General features: G+C 32.5%; 10 protein-coding genes across 10 annotated transcripts, besides 1 other annotated feature; 7 read left to right on the forward strand and 3 right to left on the reverse strand.

Moving 5' to 3' along the window:
• Positions 1-67: 67 nt before the first annotated feature.
• Positions 68-527, forward strand: TA09020 (uncharacterized protein; the record flags this gene model as incomplete). Its single annotated transcript, XM_948113.1, has 2 exons — positions 68-149; positions 181-527. 2 exons carry the CDS (start codon positions 68-70, stop codon positions 525-527), a joined length of 429 nt encoding a protein of 142 aa, XP_953206.1.
• Positions 468-521: a sequence feature (1 probable transmembrane helix predicted for TA09020 by TMHMM2.0 at aa 124-141).
• A 26-nt stretch (positions 528-553) lies between the features above and the next one.
• Positions 554-3,427, forward strand: TA09025 (uncharacterized protein; the record flags this gene model as incomplete). Its single annotated transcript, XM_948114.1, has 12 exons — positions 554-577; positions 614-662; positions 696-766; positions 796-1,011; positions 1,068-1,339; positions 1,378-1,550; positions 1,607-2,056; positions 2,087-2,804; positions 2,834-2,891; positions 2,926-3,012; positions 3,077-3,203; positions 3,273-3,427. 12 exons carry the CDS (start codon positions 554-556, stop codon positions 3,425-3,427), a joined length of 2,400 nt encoding a protein of 799 aa, XP_953207.1.
• A 388-nt stretch (positions 3,428-3,815) lies between these two features.
• TA09030 (uncharacterized protein) lies at positions 3,816-8,789 on the forward strand (the record flags this gene model as incomplete). The annotated part of the gene is made up of 5 exons (XM_948115.1): positions 3,816-7,487; positions 7,539-7,655; positions 7,696-7,783; positions 7,826-8,175; positions 8,208-8,789. 5 exons carry the CDS (start codon positions 3,816-3,818, stop codon positions 8,787-8,789), a joined length of 4,809 nt encoding a protein of 1,602 aa, XP_953208.1.
• Positions 8,790-9,482: 693 nt separating this feature from the next.
• TA09035 (uncharacterized protein) lies at positions 9,483-10,277 on the reverse strand (the record flags this gene model as incomplete). Its single annotated transcript, XM_948116.1, has 3 exons — positions 9,483-9,695; positions 10,055-10,177; positions 10,206-10,277. 3 exons carry the CDS (start codon positions 10,275-10,277, stop codon positions 9,483-9,485), a joined length of 408 nt encoding a protein of 135 aa, XP_953209.1.
• Positions 10,278-11,068: 791 nt separating this feature from the next.
• On the forward strand, positions 11,069-12,256 carry TA09040 (uncharacterized protein; the record flags this gene model as incomplete). Its single annotated transcript, XM_948117.1, has 5 exons — positions 11,069-11,111; positions 11,165-11,688; positions 11,719-11,835; positions 11,886-12,073; positions 12,136-12,256. The coding sequence occupies 5 exons, from the start codon at positions 11,069-11,071 to the stop codon at positions 12,254-12,256; spliced, it is 993 nt and encodes a 330-aa protein (XP_953210.1).
• A 188-nt stretch (positions 12,257-12,444) lies between these two features.
• Positions 12,445-14,402, forward strand: TA09045 (cytosol aminopeptidase, putative; the record flags this gene model as incomplete). The annotated part of the gene is made up of 8 exons (XM_948118.1): positions 12,445-12,719; positions 12,797-13,136; positions 13,178-13,489; positions 13,544-13,744; positions 13,813-13,936; positions 13,987-14,047; positions 14,104-14,260; positions 14,292-14,402. The coding sequence occupies 8 exons, from the start codon at positions 12,445-12,447 to the stop codon at positions 14,400-14,402; spliced, it is 1,581 nt and encodes a 526-aa protein (XP_953211.1).
• Positions 14,403-14,722: 320 nt separating this feature from the next.
• TA09055 (uncharacterized protein) lies at positions 14,723-15,442 on the forward strand (the record flags this gene model as incomplete). The annotated part of the gene is made up of 1 exon (XM_948119.1): positions 14,723-15,442. One exon carries the CDS (start codon positions 14,723-14,725, stop codon positions 15,440-15,442), a length of 720 nt encoding a protein of 239 aa, XP_953212.1.
• Positions 15,443-15,510: 68 nt separating this feature from the next.
• Positions 15,511-17,473, reverse strand: TA09060 (DEAD-box family RNA-dependent helicase, putative; the record flags this gene model as incomplete). Its single annotated transcript, XM_948120.1, has 3 exons — positions 15,511-15,758; positions 15,830-16,720; positions 16,762-17,473. The coding sequence occupies 3 exons, from the start codon at positions 17,471-17,473 to the stop codon at positions 15,511-15,513; spliced, it is 1,851 nt and encodes a 616-aa protein (XP_953213.1).
• Positions 17,474-18,569: 1,096 nt separating this feature from the next.
• On the forward strand, positions 18,570-19,736 carry TA09065 (uncharacterized protein; the record flags this gene model as incomplete). Its single annotated transcript, XM_948121.1, has 3 exons — positions 18,570-18,696; positions 18,904-19,631; positions 19,662-19,736. The coding sequence occupies 3 exons, from the start codon at positions 18,570-18,572 to the stop codon at positions 19,734-19,736; spliced, it is 930 nt and encodes a 309-aa protein (XP_953214.1).
• Positions 19,737-19,774: 38 nt separating this feature from the next.
• On the reverse strand, positions 19,775-20,739 carry TA09070 (uncharacterized protein; the record flags this gene model as incomplete). The annotated part of the gene is made up of 4 exons (XM_948122.1): positions 19,775-19,934; positions 19,966-20,066; positions 20,112-20,378; positions 20,467-20,739. 4 exons carry the CDS (start codon positions 20,737-20,739, stop codon positions 19,775-19,777), a joined length of 801 nt encoding a protein of 266 aa, XP_953215.1.
• Positions 20,740-20,787: the final 48 nt, after the last annotated feature.

Consider the following 20,787-nt stretch of genomic DNA (forward strand, 5'->3'; position numbering starts at 1 on the left):
ATTATTATTTCATATTATCTAAACAATATTTAAAAATGTTTTCGATGTGTAAAATTTGATTTACAATATGGATTCGTCCAGGCTATCTGATATTCATATACAAAGGGATAGCTTTGAGCTTATCGATGTCACTGAAGATGAATATAAAGGTTTGATTCGTCTACAAATAATTTTGTATAGAATCCAAGCTCTTCATTGAGAGCCCAGACGCTATTATGGATGAGTCGGTTTTCTTTCACATTAAGAAGGTCATTTCATATCTCTTCTGCATCGAAAAGCATAAACCAGATAAAGAGTCTAGACTCAATATAGACCCTGAAAACAAAGCTTATGAAAGTGAATTCGCAAAGCAGCTTAATAGAGACGTTCTTAATACATTGGTCGATGGATATGTGGGCTATGCTTGGTTATGCGAAGTTTGCTCAAGATGGATCAATTTTCTATCAAATTCAGCAAAGAACGATGATTTCTCAGGTACTTTTATAGTTTATATACTAATTATATATAATTATAATATATTTGTTTAAATTTACATATAGAGAATAAGGATTGCATGTTTGACGGATCAAAAGCAATTGTATGTGTACATTTTCTAACATCAATTTAGATACAGGAGGCACTTATGTCCTATTTAACCTCAAAATATGATACTGATAGGATGAGTTAGTTTTTTAAAATTTTAAATGTGACTTTAGGAATATATATGGAGGATAAGCTTAGTCATGACAGTTGGAATCCACCAGAACTTTATTGGAACCTAATGAAGGTATTGAATAGAATAATTACAATTTTTAGTCTCCTCTTGTTGTTTCACATATGCTAAAAATATATCGCGATAAGCCAAAGGACGAGTTCTTGTCCTCATGGTACCAAGACTACATGAACAACTTCAGTTCGTATATCAAGATGGAACAAAGTGAAGTAAACAAGGAAGGCTTGTCTAGAATTACAAGCAACTTCAGTGTTTTCACTCTAAGAATATCAGAGGAGATCCATAAATTTCTTCTTACGGTATTATTATATAGTTATTTACAAATCAATAACCTCACATTCTCATTAATTATCAGAATAACTCTTCGGAATCAATTGAATTAGACTCACTCGATTCAATAAGTCCATTGTTTTGGCACGCAGAAAATGCATATATATACTCTCAAGCTCTACTCCACTTTATTTATCAATGGAGGATTGACTTAAGGGGTTGTAGGAGATTGTCTCAACTTATCGCTAAAGCTACAACATACCCAAATGAAATACTTCGAGAGTCTCAGCTTAATATAGACTCTGTACTAGAATGGTCAGTGTCACAAATTCACCTACTGATGACTAACTTTTCAAGGTATTGCAAAACCATATTAACAATTATCTAATATTTAGATTTCCAACCCTACACTCATCATTTAAGAGACTATTGTCGAGCAAAAAATCAAATGAAGATAAATTTAACCACCAGGAACTATGTGATTTTTATGATGAACTTAGTAAAACACTAAAGGCCTTCGATAGTTATGGGTTTCTTCTATTTGATATCAGATCAGCTCCAAAAACAGGTATTTTAAAAAACAATATGAATTTCATACTTATTCTTATATATAATAAACTTTAGAAAAAGAACATGATGATTCAAGTGAAGAAATCGTTGTGGATGAATCAGTATCTCAATTTGGAGATAAAAGGGCTGATGAATACATGAGACTTAGAAACGCACCAGAAATGCCACCCCTGGAAGCAATAAGGGAGAGTAATCTACTGAATGACCTTATAGACGATTTTTCAAACAGAGATTCTAATATTAAGGAGTCAAATTCGTGGATTAAGTACGCAAACCTGCTGGTAATGTTATCAGTACTTTCTCCCTACGAACTTCTATACTTCCACTACTATGAAAAGGTCTCAAATTATATTAAGAAACTACCTCAAAGAGAAGTTTGGCAACAGTTTTACTTACCTCCAGATGAGTATGAGTCAGATGACTCGATAGGATCAATTGAAAGATACAGAGATTATGGAGCAATGTATGATCAAGAATATGGATCGTCAGAGGAACATAGTGATGGTAATAGAAAATTTATTTAATTTTTTTTAGCATCTAGTATAACAGCATCAGACGAATATGAAATCAAGACTGAATCGCATGTCCACAAGGCTTGGCAAACCGAGACTTCAAATTCTATACTTTCATCCAACGTTTTCTCATCAAGTTCAAGTAATAAGAAATTATCTAAATCTAGAAAAAGAAATGGATATATGGGTAGTGATAATACTGATGGATCTAAATCGCATGATTCTGCAAATAGAGAAAACTTTAAATCAAGGTCAGGTTCAAGTTATTATAATATAAAGAGAAGAAAACCCTCACATGATTATGAGGATGCTCTTATGGATGACGTGGGAAGTGAGTATATGGAAATTAAAAGCACTCTTGAAAGTGCAATATACAACAATATAAATGAACAGACTAAGCTTGGTCCTGGTAAAAATATCTCTAAGGAACGGCTTGATGAGATGAAACAACTCTATTCTCAGTTTAAGTTAAAGTGTGATAAGTTGATGAACATTGCAAGGAATGATTTGTACAGCCTATATAGCATCATTCACAATCAGCAAGATACTGTAGAGGGAGAGTATGAAATGAGGAAGTTCATTGAAACCAACATAGCCTCATCAGTTGTAATTTCTTACATAAACCAACGAGTTTTAAAGAGCAGAAACATAAACGAGCTCAGTGATATCAAGCTCATGCTCCTGAAGGAGATCGCAGATAAACACCCAGTTAAAAGAGGTTTAATAATTCTACTTCTTAGGTTTGTCCAACACTTTATAAAATTTTCAGGGATTTTTGTAAGCTTTGCGTTATCGGCAACATGGATGAAAGCCCAAATAAACTGGAGGTTAACTCTAATCATTTTAACTTATTATATATAGAGGTTGGAAGCAATTGTGGATTTGTTGGTTTATATTTCAAGATTCGATCGTCAGTGTATAACAATAATATCAGTATTCGACTCAATGGTAAGTTACACATCTCAGGATATATCTAAATATTTAATACACAGATCATAAAATTTTGTTTTAGATTGACTTGGTTGACAGAAGTATTAGTAGAGTGTTCATATCTAAAATGCTAAAGTTCTGTGGTCCACCTTATTCATTGGAGTTCTCGTTAATGTTCATTAAATTAATCGAAAAGTTCATCAGATCAGGTAAATAATATATTAATCTCACAAGATAGAATAATATCATTCTGAATTTTTTAATAAAAAATATAATAGGAAATGGAGGACCAAACGTTCAAATTGAGATAGAGAATACTCTCATGAGGAAGTACATAAACCCTTTCGTAAAAGAATGTCTAGAGAATAACTATAACAACCAAGAAATAATACAGATCGCAAAACGATGTGATTTTAAAAATGACAGTGAATAATTAAGTAAAAATGCTAAAACATTTCTAATGCACAATCAATTACCCCAAACATATTTTTCAAATATTATCGTACACATTTTAATACATTTTATTTATTTCGTTTTAACTATGTAAAAATATTATATTACATTGTATTATAATATATTGTACTAAATCAATTTCGCTAATCATTTTTTCAATATTAATTTTACATATTAATCTATTTCACCTTTCTTTCTAAAATATTCAATTTTTGTAAATTATTTTAAATTAAATCGACTTATTTTTTAATTTTCTAGCTAATTTTTTCCACTGTGTAAAATATCATGAATGAATTCCTTTCATATTTATTCGATTCTAAACTTGAATATTAAAATATAAATTATAATATATTGAAACGATATAAACAATGGAGTACTCGGATATTGGCGAATTTTCTGATCTAAAACTCCAAAATGTGCACAAGTTAAATGTCGCTTCAACGCTCAGCGAGCTTCCCATGAATAAAGGAAGTAACATATCCCCTCAGGCTCTAGGAATGTCTGTAAAGATGGACCTTGTAAAGAGAAGGGCGACTCAGACCGAGAAAGAAAAACAGTTTATGTACTCTGGAGCATTTACAAAGACTAAGTTATCCGGTGTTTCAGATGAAATACTATCCGCGGCAGATATATTGAACAAAATCAATGCCAGTACAACAAGTGGTGTTAATTTTGGAGAGAATTCGTTATTTTACAGGGAAGCGTTGGCAACTAGAATGTTGCTACGTAAAATGGCTTTAAAGAAGTTTGCAAACAACAATTACAGTGATGCACTTTTAAACGCCCATTACTCACTATTGCTTTCGAAAAAATTTCATTCTCAAGTGAGAAAAACACCACTGTGTGGAGAAATGGCAATAGAGCTTATGATACTAAGCAAGTGTTATGCCCAGATTGGACACTTTAAAAAGGGAAAGGAACACTTGGCTGAGTTTAGGTTCCTAGTGGAAAACACACTATTACAATATTCTAAAGGACCTGAGGCATTATCAGCTGATTCACAAAATGCTGTTATAGACTGTGATAAGAAGTTGTTCCTGACAATCGTATACATCCTAGCGGAAGTTTTAAGCAGTTACGGTATGTCAGAAGATGCAGAAATCTTCTTCTCAAAGTACCTCGCATTGTACGTTCAAATTTACGGTGAATTTGATCTTGGACTTACTAACGCACTCAGTAACGTATGCATATATATGATTAGGGATAAACAGTACCTGAAAGCACTTCCACTGTGCATTAAAAACTTGGAAATTCTAAAGAAACATTTAGGAGATTATGATTCCGAACAACCTAACATTAAGGTAGCAGATGCTTATAATAATTTGGGTATTGTTTATAGGTTATTGAATAACCCAGTGGATGCATTACAGCAGTTTTTCAAGGCAATTGATATGAAAATGAGGTTGTACCGTGACCGTAATCACCCCTCAGTTCAGGACATCCTGTTGTCAATAGGATGCTGTTTTCATGTTCTAGGACAATTTACTTCAAGCGCATCGATATATAGAGAAGTTTATGCAACTCGCTGTGATTTACTAGGAAAATCACATACGTCAACCATTGCTGTTCATCAATTAATAAAGGACCTTGAGAGAGATATTAATCTTGCATACAATGAATCAGATAATACTGAACCTAAAGTTGAACTGTTAGATAAGCAACTAAATACATATTCTAAGCTTAATCATAAAGAAAAAGAGCTACCGGTTTTAAACAGTACTACAGTAGATGTTTCAAGAATTGTGGCACTGTATTCAAACAAAATGGATAAAGTTGATTTGACCTCATCAAAAGTAAATTCTTGTTCTGAGGTTATATTCCCTACTGAACGTCTTTTGGATCTATCAAAGAAATTAAACCTTAAACTGATGAAGTTGCCGGTAATTAATGTACCAAAACTTTCAAAGGGAACCCTTTACATTAAAGACGGGCTTCCCGCAATGACACTTAACCCCGATGCGGAGGATATTCTACGAGATTGGGGAGTTGATCCACCTGAAGTATCAATATTAGGTGAAGTACTTAGTAATGAGTTAATCCATGATGGAGTCAAACTGTTCGTTCCGCTAGTAAAAGATGATAATGAACTGATTCTGGGGTACCATGATAAGCCAGTTTTTGTTCCAAACCCTGCTATATTCCACAGTCTCAAACAGGTTAGCAAAAGGTTAGAATCTGCTTCTCCAACACGTACAACTCTAGTTAGTAAGATTGGTCTTAAACCAAGTGAACCTTTGAAGGAACCTGAAGTTCGTGAAACTAAAGAAGCGGCAACATCACCAAAAATTGAACCACAAGAGATGACTGAAGTTGAGAAGGCTGAACCGGATAAAGTTGAAAAAGAGGACGAAAAACTCAGTGTAAAGCAGAAGATAGGAGAATTAGAACGTTTAAAAAGTGTTAAATTCATAGAAAAACCAAAAGTGGTAGACGAACCGATTGTAGCGGTCCCAATAACTGAGTTGGTTAAGTCAAAGAATGCAAAGAACGCAAAGTTTTTGGCTAAAATAGGAGCACTTTCAAACGTCAAAGTTAAACAGAACTTATCACCTAAAATTGATAACTCTGTACTTAAAAAGTCAATGATGGCGAAGAACATTTCAAAGAAAATCGCAAAAAAAGTACCTACAAAGAAATTATCTCAGTTTCCAAAACATAGACGTGCATTTTCAGAATCATCAAATGATAATCAATATTCCGAAGATTCTCTCATGTTCACTGATGAGACGTTATATTCTGATGACTCATTTATTTTGTCGGATGAAAGTACTAGGTCAACATATTATTCTGATGATGAAACTGTTATTGAGAGTTGTAGTGTTATTTCAAACTCCGAAACTCCCGTAAACTCAGATTATGAGTCAATTAACGATTATTCAATTACCAATCAATTGTTTACATCACCTTCTGTTTATTCACTTCTTGATACAGTGACTACACCAAATATGATGCAGCAAAACCCCCAAAATTTACCACTAATTATCAGATACTATGATGACGTAATACCTGTTGAAATTGCTAGAAGGGTAGCATCAGTCAAAACATGCGTTAGTGAAGCTTTTAACGATTTTCTTGACGAAGATGATAAGGAAAAAGCTGACACCCCAGAGAAAAAACCTGAAACTAAATCCGAAAATCAGGATAATTCTACTGATCCTAAATCAAACAACATTTCAAATAATAGTGCTAATGTTAGTGATAAGACTTCTGGTAACACTAAAAATCCTCAAAATTCTAACAATTCAGATTCTTACAAAAACTATTGTATGTTGATGGACTGCGATGGGAATGAGTTAGCTTCAGTGCCTTGGACAGTTGATTTGGTTTCATTATCTTTAGCCAGATCCTGCCTACAAGAGGATTTCCTGAATAGGTACTCCTTTTTAGCTAAAGCTAATAAATCATATTTGAAGAAGAAAGAGTTGTCATTTAAAGTTGAGACTGACGAGGAGAGGAAGAAAAACGAGCTTTTGTTGTGCAGAATGTTACTTGCAGGACAGGGTTTATCTGAACTGGGATTTTCTAAAATCGCCACGTCAATGCAGGCAATCACAAATGACCTCACAGCTGGCCTTGACTTTAAAGTACCAAATTCAGTTCTAGAAAGCATTAAGAAACAACAAGAACAGATTGAAAAGGAAATGAAAGAGATTGAGTTGGCAAACAAAAAGAAAGAAGATGAACTTAAGAAGAAGGAAGTAGCTGCTAAGAAGGCTCCACCTCCGTCGGGTAAGAAAGCACCTCCTCCACCAGGTTTTGGTAAAAAGGGGCCCCCATTACTAAAGGGTAAAGGTCCTTTACCACCTCCAAGTAAGGGTGGGTTTGGAAAGGCTCCGAAAAAAGGTGCTCCTGGAAAACCAGTAGTTGACTCTAACTTGAGACGGTTCTTCTGGGACCCCATCTTTGGAGATGACGTTAAGGACACTATATTCGCAACTCAAAAGCTAAAACCGAGGCTCGAAGCTTCACATATCGAGGAGTCATTTGCCAAGGCTACTCCAAAAGCAAAAGATAAAGCTGTAGAAAAGGCCAAACCGAAGGTTTGTTTTACTTCAGAATAATACATATAATATGAGCTCACAATTCTTTAGTTCATCCAATTGTTGCCTGATAGTAAGAGGAGTTACAACATGAACATTGGACTGAGTAAATTCAGCAAATACAGCTTTAATGAAATTCGAGAAGCGATAATACACCTAGACCCAAATGTAATCTATATAATTATTCTAATCAATAATTATTAATTAGGTCCTCAACGTTGATGCTACTGAGAGTATTTTATTGCTATTACCAAACAATGAGGAGATATCCGTTGTTTCTGAATTTGTTAAATCAGGTATATTTCATATTCAATATTATAAATGACAATTTCTTTTAGGAGGAGATTTGGGTGCAGTAGATAAACCTGAACAATTTGTTGCATCCCTTATTGGAATACCTATAATGAAACAGAGATTGGAGTGTCACCAGATTGCTCTTACCTTTAGGGATAATTATAACGATATTTACTACCCGCTAGAAAACATAATGGAGTCTTGCGAGTCTATTATGAACTCTGTAAAGCTTAATATACTTGTCCACTTCATTCTCAACGTTGGTAACAAGTTGAATGAAGGAGACCCTAAAAAGGGTAACGCTGAGGGATTTAAGCCTACTACATTCCCCAAATTAAACGATTTTAGGACCACTACAAAGCCTTCAAAAACACTACTACAATACATTTGCGATGTAATTTATAACTGCTTAATGTTAATTTTTAGATGATTGCTGATGAGGATGAGAATATACTCGACGTTTTAGATGATTTAAAGAGCCTTGATTCAGGCTCCAAAGTTGACATAGATGCACTAAATGATAAGATGAATAGATTTAAAGGTGATTTAACAAAGATTAAGAACTCAATTAACCTTTCTCAAAATGCGAAATGTGATTTTCAAGATAATTTCACATCAATAATGCGTGAATTTTTGGTCGATGCAGAACCAAAGGTTAATTCCCTTTCAAAACACTATGATGATGTGAGTTTTAAAATATCTTATTTTTATACTTTGCAGGTCATGACTATGTTTAAAGAAGTCGTTCGGTTTTCAGGTTATACTGAAAAGGAGGTTGATAAGGTCAAGCCAAGTGAACTTTTCAAGTACATATGGTCATTTGCATTATCGGTTGACCAATATAGAAAGCAAAGGGAAGAAGCAAGGTTAAAGTTGGAGAAAAAGGCAAACGCTCAGACTAAAGTTGAGGCTAAAAAGACTCCAAAGCTCCAAACAAAACAGACTAAACTGGTTTCAGTACCAAAGTTACACAATGACGATTTAGTCAACATTGTTAAAACAATATAATTTCATGAATAAAAATAACTTTTAGAGTATTTATTGCATTAATTCTTAGAGCACGGCCAATATGATTTACATCTTCCACTCCAATCCTTTTGCATTTCAATGTTATAATCAATGAATGAAAATTTCTCCCCCATGCAAGGTCCACTGTAACTATTCGATGGAGTACACTCAAAACTTTCTAAAACATTTCGAACTCAAATGTTTGAATATTTAAATGATTAAATTCATTATGTTACCTCCTGAAAGTTCCCATCCATCTGAAAAATGATTATATTGAACTTAAGTATACCTGGACAGTATTGAGAATAATCTCTTTTACACATAACACAAGGCCAGTTTGCGATACAGTTCTTTGACCATTGTATCTTTTCCTCCGGTAGCATTTCCTTATATGTTAAATCTTGACCCATACATGGTCCTATCAACACAAATGTAAATAAGAAAACAAACCTGAATAAAACTTTGGTGGTGTGCACTTGTGAGACCCGTCATTCAATAAATTGTGTAGAAAGTTCTAAAATATATTGTAAATATAATGAAAATCATACTAGAGGACATGGTTTTGAGTAATCTCTTTGGCAGTTTTCTAGCGTAGATTCATGATCGTAAGGTTTAAGTACTTCAAGATCAAAAACTGTAATAATAAATTATGTTATATTTTAGTACTCTTGGGTTCTACTCTATTTACTGGCTTTAAATCAGATAACTCGTCCAAAACCTGCATATTGTTTGTAATAAATGAAATGTGTGTGTAAATAAGGAAAATACCTCTTGAGCAGCTTCACTAACGATGGGTACTGGGTTTTCGGGTTCTTTATAAGCTGATATAGAAGTATCAGTGATTGAGGCTACAGAATCACCAAATTTTAGATCAGGGTCTTCACCAATTTGTGAAGGTGCAAGAATCTAAATATGAATGATTACAAAAGAAAGATATGTAAAAGGTACGCTCGATAAAAAGCAAATGCAAAACCTTAAATAAAAAATATAGAGTAATGCGAAAAATCCCATACTATCTTACACATTTTTAATTATATAAACTATTTCAAATTCTTAACATCACCACAAATGTAAAATATCATTACTTTAATACTTAAATGTGTAATACATCATCAATATATTATTACATATTTGAAATTAGTTATAAATTTTGATTAAAAGACTATTTATCATTAACCGAGTTCCAATTTGTTGACAACCTTTCACCCGATGATGTCGTCTGTTTAAATATATCAAATCTCATTAAAACTTACAAATGATTTTACCATAGCTCGTTTAGTTTCATCATCACCTTTTGAGTATATTTCTCTAAGTAGATTCATAAACTTTTCATCTGAGTCTTCTATGTTATCGTCAACCAATTCATTATTAAAATTTTTATCACTAAACTAAGAAATTTAAAATATTGGATTTTACTTTATCATATGAATTTGGAACTTTGTTCAAATTATCCAATTGCGATTCATACGATTCCAAATTATCCCACATACCAACTATGAATTCATTAATTAAAACAACTTATATCTTATATTTATATTTAGAAATAATTAATAAAATATTTATTACCTTCATTCTTAAATAGTTTGAGTTCCAATTTTTTCTAATTAAAATTTTACATTGAACAAAGTGTGTAATTAAAATGGATTAAATAATTAAATACATCTGTTATTGAAAGTTTAATGTTTTCATCATTTTCTAACGGATTCTTAATGTATGATTTTAGGTTAATGTTATATTCGATTTTTTTATCTCCTAATTTAAAATAAAATTTAATTCATATACCATCTGATGTGTTGAATGAAATTGAAAGTTTTTTGTCGTTTAAACTGTATAAGACGGTTTCCTTTAATACTAATGATTCGTAGAATACTAATGTTAGAGAAACTTCATCTTGATACCAGCTGAATCTATAGGATTTACATATTGTAATATTAATCAATACCTATTCATCAAGTTTTTGCTTATAATTAAATAAATAATAAAATAACATTATTTTAATTATTAAAATGTATTATGATGTTTAATTTTTAACATTATAATTTACATTATATTGTGCTAACATATATGACAATATATTTCATATATTTAATTAATATATAAAATATTATAATTTTTATTTAAATTTGTTTTCATTATAAAATGGGTATATTTGCATTGTATTTTTGGATAATTTTTGTTCTATATAACTTTTTGACTTTAATAATGTGAATTCCACTTAATATCCCTCACAGCATTTGAATTCTTCATTTCATATGTCTTCATTTCCCGTTATGAATAATATGGTAATTCCTCCTCCGCCTCCTCCGCCCCCGAAACATATTCGTAAGTTATAATAATCTAATCTTCATTATGCCATCTTATAATAATCATTTTAGCACCCTCTGAAATGGGCAAAATGGTCGAAGGTTACGATCAGGAAGGGCTTAAAATGGGTGTTGTGGTTCCGCATGATTCTTACGGTACAATATCTGCACCTACATATGTACCTTCCTTTATACCTCAGCCTCCTGCTGTACCGCCACAGTCTGGAGGTGTTCATCCTATGGGAATTATGAATCCATCTATGGGATTAATGGTGCCTCCTATGACACATCAACCTGGCCATATGCCAGCGCAACTGATAGATCCATACCTAGCGGCTGAGATTTCTTCAATTGTACACACATTATCGACATCGCAATTAATATATGTTCTTGCTGCGCTAAAGAAATTTCTTAAACACGCACCCTCAGAGGCTAGGCGGTTTCTTATAAACAACCCTCAGCTAACATACGCACTTTTACATACTCAGTTCATACTGGGAGAACATGATGAAAGCGTGTTACCTCTTTCTAAACTCGACCATGACATATCACAAGTTAACAGACTCGAAAGATCAGGACACCTTAAGCCATTTCACGTACATTTCTTAATTTTAATTGTTGTTTAGAATCTATATGAAGATAACTCTAACGTACAACATATGGAAGAATATAATATTCCTGATCAATACCAAGTTGAACAATATCAAGTGCCATACCAACCACCTCAACACATTGAGCCAGTGGTATTATATAATCAATAGCATTTATAAATATTGGTTTATTACTTTATTAGGTTAATGAAAAGCCAATGCATCAACCAATGCATCAGCCTATGCAGCATCCAGTTTCACAAACTCCGCCTCAACAATTGACACATGAGGCTACACAGAAAGATATCGACGACCTTATGAACAGTGGTATTTACCCGGCTTCTGCGGCTCTAGTGGATGAAGTTATTAAGAACAACGATATCCTCACACAGTAACTAACTATATATCATTTTATAAATAAAAACCATAGAATCAAAATAAACAATTTTTTAGTATTCAAAAAGCTAACATGGTAGAGATGAATTCATGGCCTCCTGAACAGAAACAACAAGTTTTGTCAATTAAAGTTGTAAGTAAAGTTGTTGTTAAATCCATATTTAGGCGCTTCATATGAGGGGTATCTCTGTTAACCTGTAGAATATAAATACAAATTAATAAACAATTCCCTTAACACTGTTTTTTAATATAGTTTATCAAATTTGTTTACACATACCTTCATATATTATAATATATTCCCCATCAATGTCATTGATTACAAATTATTTATATTTATATAAATAATTAAAAACACAGTATTGCGGCATGGATGTCAATGAATATCCTTATACTGGTTTTCCAGGGGAGTCAGTGAAATTTCACTTTGAAAGTCCTGATAACACAAAACTTGAAGACTTCAATTTCCCTAAAGGAAGTTTAGGAGTATTCCACCTAGCGTTTTCTTCTAGTAAGAAGAGTGACCCTGTAGATAATGAGGATTATTCTCTAGAATCACTTGACTTCTTCCCCTCATCGTTTTACCAGAAAAATTCTGCTCTTCCACATCTTGCTAAAAATAACAAATTTTCAGCATCATTATGGTACTATATATTTACACATTAAATACATATACAAATGTATATTAAAATTTTTTCTATTAATATTTAATCTTTTGTAGTGATAAATTGAGTACTGTTTCAACCAGAGAAGATGGAGAGTTGTTGGTGGAATCTGTAGTGGGATGTGGAAACAAGTTGGAACTATTGACAACAGATTGCCTAACACTTGCTGCAACCATGGCTTCAGTGTTAACGTCTAATAAACTTAAAGTGGCTGCACTTCTGCTGTTAGATTTTACTGAACAATATGTTGAACTTCTTCTTACCAACCTTCTGGTTCAACTTTGCCCAGACAACAGGTTTAAAAAGGATAACAAGAATGAATTTTATTTGGAGAATCTGTTCGTATTTAACAAACATTCTAAGAATTTGGCGCATTTGGAATCGGTATTCTTTTTAGTTAATTATAGATTTATATAACAAAATAATTATGTTTGTAGAAAGTGAAAATGTATTCTGAATCAATGAATATGGCAAAAGAGTTGACAACAGCGCCTCCAAACTATGCAAATACAGTTACTGTATCCGAGTTTCTAAAGAAAATGTTATCATCGGTTGGATTGAAAGTCAAGGTTCTGGACTACGACGATTGCAAGAAGCTTAAGATGTTCTGCTACCTATCCGTGTGCCAGGGAAGCAAGTTCCCACCCAAATTCCTCCATGCAGTTTATAAGCCGGATGGAGAAGTTAAGAAAACATTGGCATTTGTAGGAAAAGGGATAACGTTTGATGCAGGAGGATATAACGTCAAGGTATGATTTTCATTAAAAAATTCTTAATTAAAACTTATTAATTTAATTATTTAGAACTCAAGCACAATGATTCATTACATGAAACTTGACATGGGAGGATTTGCGACTGTTTTCTCAGCCGCATACGCTTTGGGGAAACTGAAACCTAAAAACGTTGAGCTTCACTTCGTCGGAGGGTTATGTGAAAACATGCTTGACGCAAACTCATACAGACCTAGTGATGTAGTTACAGCCTCAAATGGAAAAACAGTTGAAGTATTATATTATATAACTATATAATTAACATAATCGTTGTTTCAAAGCCAATTTTATATATTTTACAGGTGTTGAATACCGATGCTGAAGGTAGAGTAACGCTTGCAGACTCATTATATTATGCTGCCAAACTGGACCCTGACTATCTTGTTGATTATGCAACATTAACTGGCGCTGCAATGACAGCCCTTGGTATTTCTAAATTTATCATATTTACTAATGTTCATTAATTAAATGATTAGGGGTCAAGTGTGCAGCATTTTACTCAAATGATGAAGATCTCGCAGAATTATACACAAACTCGTATGATTTAATAATATAAACAATTATTTTTTAAACATAACTTATCGTTTGTTTAGAGCTAGAAACTCTGGAGAACTGATGTGGAGAATGCCCTTGCTGAAGGAGTATAAGGATTACCTAAACTCGAAGGTAGCAGACTACGCAAACGTTAACTACAACGGGAAGTGCGGATCAATAAACGGAGCTCTGTTCCTAAAAGAGTTTGTAGATGATGTAAGAAATGGATTTTTACATTTTTATTTAGAAAAAGTGGCTCCATGTCGACTTCGCAGGACCTGCATTTGATTTCAAGAATGAGAAAGGAACTGGATTTGGAGTACTGACCATAGTCAATTTCGTTCTAACATTCACATAAAAATTAAAAAACCTCATTGATAAATTTTTATAAGTGACGATGATAGGAACTGAATAATGTAGTAGTTTATGTATATGGTGCGATAATTGTCTGTAATATTGAAAAAACTGAAATTTATTTTATTATTCTTTGAATTTAATATGTTGTAATTTTGTAAATAATTTTTGGGTTATGATTAATTTTACCCAAATAATTATGTGTTTATGTTTTTCATAAACTTTTGCGATTCTAGCATTAAATATCCATTTTAATCTATTGGCTCAGGAATTTCCATCATTTTATTTCTAAAATCAATTGTTTTGATTATTTTTAACTTCTAAATGTTGATGTGTTCATCACCTAGTAACAAACTTGAAAGGCTATCGCATGAATATTTCGTATCATCGCTCAGAACATGGTGTAATTCTACTGAAAAGACAACTAGCTTAAATGTTCTCAAATCTAATTGGGTTAATAATATTACCAATAAATTGACTTCCACATCTAAAGTTGATTTATTGAATCTAATGTCATTAACTGGCCTATATGAGGTTGAATTACAATTTCTTAAACTGTCTGTACCAAACTTAATTTACTTCGCTACTCTATACAACAGTGGATATGGATGTGAAGAATCTTGTTTAATGCTCACTGAATGGTCCAAGGATTCAAACTCTGTTAATTATAATTTAAATTTAAATTCTGAATTTTATAATCCAATTTATATGAACAGAGAAAGGTTTAAGAATTTGTTACTGAAGATGTTAAGTTCTCCATCTAGGGATAAAAGAATTTCAAGAATGGTCTCATATTTATCTAAGCCTGAAACCTTCGACCATTCAAACTATGATTCGTCAAATAATTCTGAACAACGGAGTCCAAGTACCAATTCACAGTTATCAGAATCAAAAGACTCAAAAATTGAATCGAAATCACCTAACTCAAACTATTGTGTTTTGACTCCCAATTCCAGTAAAATACTTGAACTACTAGATCAATCGAAACTTCCTAAGCTCTTTATTGAATACATTGAACCCACCAAGGGATTATTCAAATTATAACCTAATTTTATAAAATAATAAATATTATAAATTTAAAGTATAATTAAATTAGTATATTGTATGATGAATTATCTCCTTGGATAATAGTTTGAAAATGAGTTGTAGTTTCTTTGTGTTCCGCCCAGTGGTATGAGGTTTGTGGAATTTGAAAATGGTCTTCCATATGCACCCCAACGCCTCTGTTCAGTTCCATAAGAACGCTCATTTGCTAATTTTAGTAGTTCTGGAGGGATTTCTTGATTAGCTTCACGCATTAACTTGACCAACTCACGTGCCGACTTAAACTTGTCAGGCGTCAAAAACGTATAAGAACTTCCTAAATCATATTATAAATATATAAATAAGTGTTTGGTATTATGAGTTTAATCCTATTGATAAAGATATTACCTTTCATACCGGCACGACCGGTTCTGCCTATTCGATGAACGTAATCTTCAATTTGACCTGGGAAGTCATAGTTTATCACATATTTAACGTCACGGACATCAAGACCTCTACTAGCGACGTCAGTGGCGATCATAATGGGGTGTTTTCCAGTTTTGAACTCGTTAAGGACCCAGGTCCTCTCCTCTTGTTTCTTATCTCCGTGTATGCAAAGAGCTGGCCAACCGTCTAGTCTGAGTTCTCTTGTAAGCGTGTCAGCACCCTTCTTTGTCTCTGAAAAAATTAGTATCTTCCCACCGTCCATCAACTTCTTTAACAACTCCTTTAGCTTAAGACGTTTTTCTCGCTCCTCAAGGATAAACACATTCTGCTCAATATTGTGGCATGTGGTAAGGTCCAGTGAACCGATGTTAACGTGAACCACTTCATGGCTAAGCAGTGACCTTGAAAGTGAAATAACCTCCTTAGGCCAAGTTGCGCTGAACATCAGCGTCTGTCTGTCCGGCCTAATCTGTCCTACGATCTTCCTAATCTGAGGCTCAAATCCCATATCAAGCATTCGGTCTGCTTCATCCAATACCAAGTACGTCACTCTTCTTAAATTAGTAACATTTGACTCCAGAAAGTCTATCAAGCGCCCTGGGCACGCGATTAAAATCTCAACTCCTCTCCTCAGTGCTATTGTCTGGAACTTCTTCGGGACACCTCCATATGCTACACTCGTCTTCAACTTACTTGAACGTCCAAACACAAGAGCCGTTTCTTTGATTTGCTCAGCCAACTCACGTGTTGGTGCCAATACCAACACTATTGGTCCATCTCCTGGCCTTAATAACGCCTGTGCATTTATATGCACAATTGCTGGTAATAAAAATGCCAACGTTTTACCCGATCCTAAAATGTCATTAATACCATATATAATCAGAATTAATTACTGGTAATACCTGTTTCAGCTATACCAATCATATCCCTTCCACTTAGTGCTATTGGCCATGCTTGAACTTGAATTGGCGTTGGTTCTTTAAATCCAGCCGACTCAATGGAGCTTAAAATATATCTCGGGAATGATGTGTATTCAAACTTAACCACTGGTTTAGGCACATCTCTTCCGTGAACCACCGTAATCTCCTTCTCTCTCCTTATCTTATCGGCTTCTGAATATGACATTGCCTTTACTTCAGGGTGTTCTACGTAAAAATTCTTCTCAAACTTAACGAGCTCAACTTGGTTCCAGTTAACTGGTTCTAATCCATTCCCCAGAGTATCACTTCCGTATCCATAACTATTATACCCACCGAATTTCCCCTGATGGTTCATATACCCTCTAACACCACTATATCCCGATTCATCTTTACTCATTGTTGAACCATATGGTTTATTTGCTGTATATGTAGAATAAGGTGACTTATCTCCAGATTGTGGATATCTACCACCGTAACCATTTGACGTTTGAGAATATCCCATTGAATGTTGATTAGGGTAGGGTTTATCGTATGGTTTTGTAGCGTATTTGTCGTGGTGATTTTCTGACTGCCTACCAAATGGCTTATCGCTTTTAAAGTAGGGTCTGTATGATGTAGAATTCCTTGAAGGACCGTAACCCTGTGCCCTGTTTGAATATGAATAGTCAGTCGTTCGATCTGACATTTACAAAAATCTAGTGATATTTATGTTACAAAGCAGTTTAATAATTTATCATATTATATAACATTTTATATAGTTATAAATGTATTATTAAAATGTTGTGAAATTTGATTTTAACGAACAGATTCTTTAAAAAGAAATAAATATAATAATGAATTTTTGAATAAATTTGATAAATAATGTAGATTAACGGTAAATGTAATCAAATGTTTGGAATGGGGTAGTAGATTCTAATTCATTAAGATTTATTAACAATTTATTAAATTAATTTATATAAAAATATAAAAAATATATTTATATTTTAAATATTAATAAACGTGAGAGATTCTAATAATTTGAATAATAATTAATTTATATTAATAAACAAATGATATAAAGCATTCATTTGTAATATCATTATCATTATATATTATTATTATATTATATATTAATATATGAATATATTAATTTATATATAAGATTAATATAGTTTTAACTATATTGAATTATCTTTTATTGACATGTTTATATGCAATAAAAAATAAATTATATAATATAAATTATTATTATAATAAATTCCATTATATACAATTTTCTTAATAGTTTATAAAAATTTATTTTTATAAGATTAATTAATTCATGTGTATATATCTCTTTAGATATTATATATATCAAGATTCCACTTATTAATACTATCTAATATCAATTTATATTAGTTTAAAATTAATATTTTAATCAAACTGATTGTATTTGTAAAAGTGTGTTGATCTTGATTTAATACTATATTATGCCCTATAATATTTTATACGTATTTATTCAAGTCAGATGAAATCAAAATATTTTTCAGTTTATTTCATTTGTTTTTCTTTCATCTATTTTTGATATTAATTCTCTCTCTTATAGTTTTATAATCATTTATTTTTTCTACGATGTTTTGCTTATACAAATGGATGTCTTTGGTGATTAGAACAAATATACCCTCCAGATTCAGCTAGAAAATTTTTCAAATGAACTACTCTAATCTTTAGCTATCTACTTCAAACTATTACTTATTTTTGATCCGAATTGAAATATTTTCTCAAAACACTTGATAAGTAATTTATTGACAAATTGTTCATATATGTCCGCCAATAAAGTAACTTATAACGTCGGAACATCTAATAAATTCTCTGCATTTTATGAAGACGGGGATCACGAGAAGATTTCACGTCAACCTGTAGGATCTACAAATATGATTAATTCCAAAGGTATGTTTCAAGATCTTACATTATTATATAATAATTTACATTATTTTAACATTATGTAATTTTTTTATATTATGTAATTTTATTTTTATAATATTTAAATTGGTTTAATTTAATGAATTTTTTTCGTACTCGAATGATTTTTTAAGATTCTACATTATTTCAACTAAATATATTTTTTTTAATTTTACCTTAAATTATTTCAATTAGGTCAACACCAAGAACACTTGTTTGATGGTGTTGCTGATCATAAAAGTCCAATGACTAATCACACAGTTACTAATAGTACTCCAGTAGTTCACATGGACAATCTAAACGCAGAAAATAACGTTGGCAGTAACGTTCCAGTATACACTGACGATAATATATTTGATACCAGAGCAAAGGGAAGGAGACCGAGTCGCCGTTTCCGTGGAAACCCGAATGGTCCAAGACGTTTTGACCGTGTTAGTGGAACTGGTAGAGGTCGAGAGCTGAAAAAGCAAGGTGAGGGAGGACACAACTGGGGCAGCGTTTCAAAGCTAAGTAATGATCCCTTAGAAGAAGATCAACTAAACGAAGTTATGAATAACCTTAATTTAAACGGGTCAAGTGTTAAGGATTCTAAGACTAATGAAGATAACGTCAAGTCCAAGAAAGAAGAAAAAAAGAAAAATGACATGATGGATTATGAGTCATACAAACTCATGCAACAGTCAAAGAGGAGTAATCTTCCAACATTTACCGTTTACGACGATAAGAAGGTTTCAACAGACCAGGAGCTCCAGAACGACGGTTATGTTAAGTATGTCAAGAAGGTTGAGAACAGTAAGCTCGTGGAGAAGGTTAAGGTTATAAACTCTCAAGCCAATAGTAACCCCTTGAATGTCCTACCAAACCATCCATCCTCGTTCAGGGATCGAAAATCAAGTAAACCAAAACAAAAACCAACAAAATCCGTAAGTTAAACACGCGATTATAATTTGTAGGGAGGTAGAATCAGAGTAAAGGCGCCAGATTTGGCAGATTTAAAATTATTTCCATGTCTTGACTTAAAGTCTTAATTTCATATACATACAAATTATATATTAAATTAATTTGGTTACTTTTTAGTCCCAACCATTGCTGTTAGTGTGTTTAGTTGACTTAACCAATCATCTGTAAAATTTCTATAAATTATAACAGTACCATTTGATTGTTGAAGTTTACCAGAAGATTGAGTTGAAGTTTGTAATTCAGCATTTGTAACAATACCAATAAGCCTAAAAATATAATAATCCCACTAAAGATTACGTTGGAGTTGTTAGTCCGTCTGGTAAATGCTTATCAAAAAGTGGATTTCCAGGAGCACAAATGTATATATTATGATCATTACCCAAAGGTGATACACCAATCTAAATACAATTATTAAATTTATATATAAAATTTAAATATGAAACTAGTATAAAATTTGTTACCCGATTTTTCGATTGAAAGTAGTCAATATATTCTTTAAAAGGTTCGATTTTAAGGTTATTTGAGGAGTGGATTGAAAAAACTGCCAATGGGACATTTTTTGAAGCTTCTTCCCATTTCAGCCTGTGAGTTATATTAATCATCTCAACAGAAGAATTTAAGAATGTTGAACATTGTCCACTGATTTTAATAGCCAAAGTCTCAGTAATCTTCTTTCCATTACGTGCTATATTACCTTGCCATACCAAATTCTACAATTTATAAATCAAATTATATAATTAAAAATAATATAAATAATAATATAAATATATTATAGTTATAGAATATGTGTGAAATTACTGTTTTTGAAAAAATAGATTCGGGAGTTGCGGTTTTTGGAGGTTCAGGTATATGAGGTGGGAATACAATGTCTCGGTGAGGAGGAACAACAGGTGGATGAGGTGGAAAAGGTGACGCTGGAATGAATTGAGGTTGTAATGGTTTAACAACCTTGTTTTGATTGGTTGGAGGTGGTTCAGCAGGAGGTGATCTGGGTTTTGAGAATATATGAGGAGCATGGATCTTCAACTGCTCACAAAGCCTAATTTTAGTCTTTGGCTGAGAGAATCCCATTTAAATATAATTAAAAATCATAAAATATAAAATATGATACAACACCAC

Source organism: Theileria annulata, chromosome 4, assembly GCF_000003225.4.
Source record: "Theileria annulata chromosome 4, complete sequence, *** SEQUENCING IN PROGRESS ***".
Taxonomy (NCBI): domain Eukaryota; phylum Apicomplexa; class Aconoidasida; order Piroplasmida; family Theileriidae; genus Theileria; species Theileria annulata.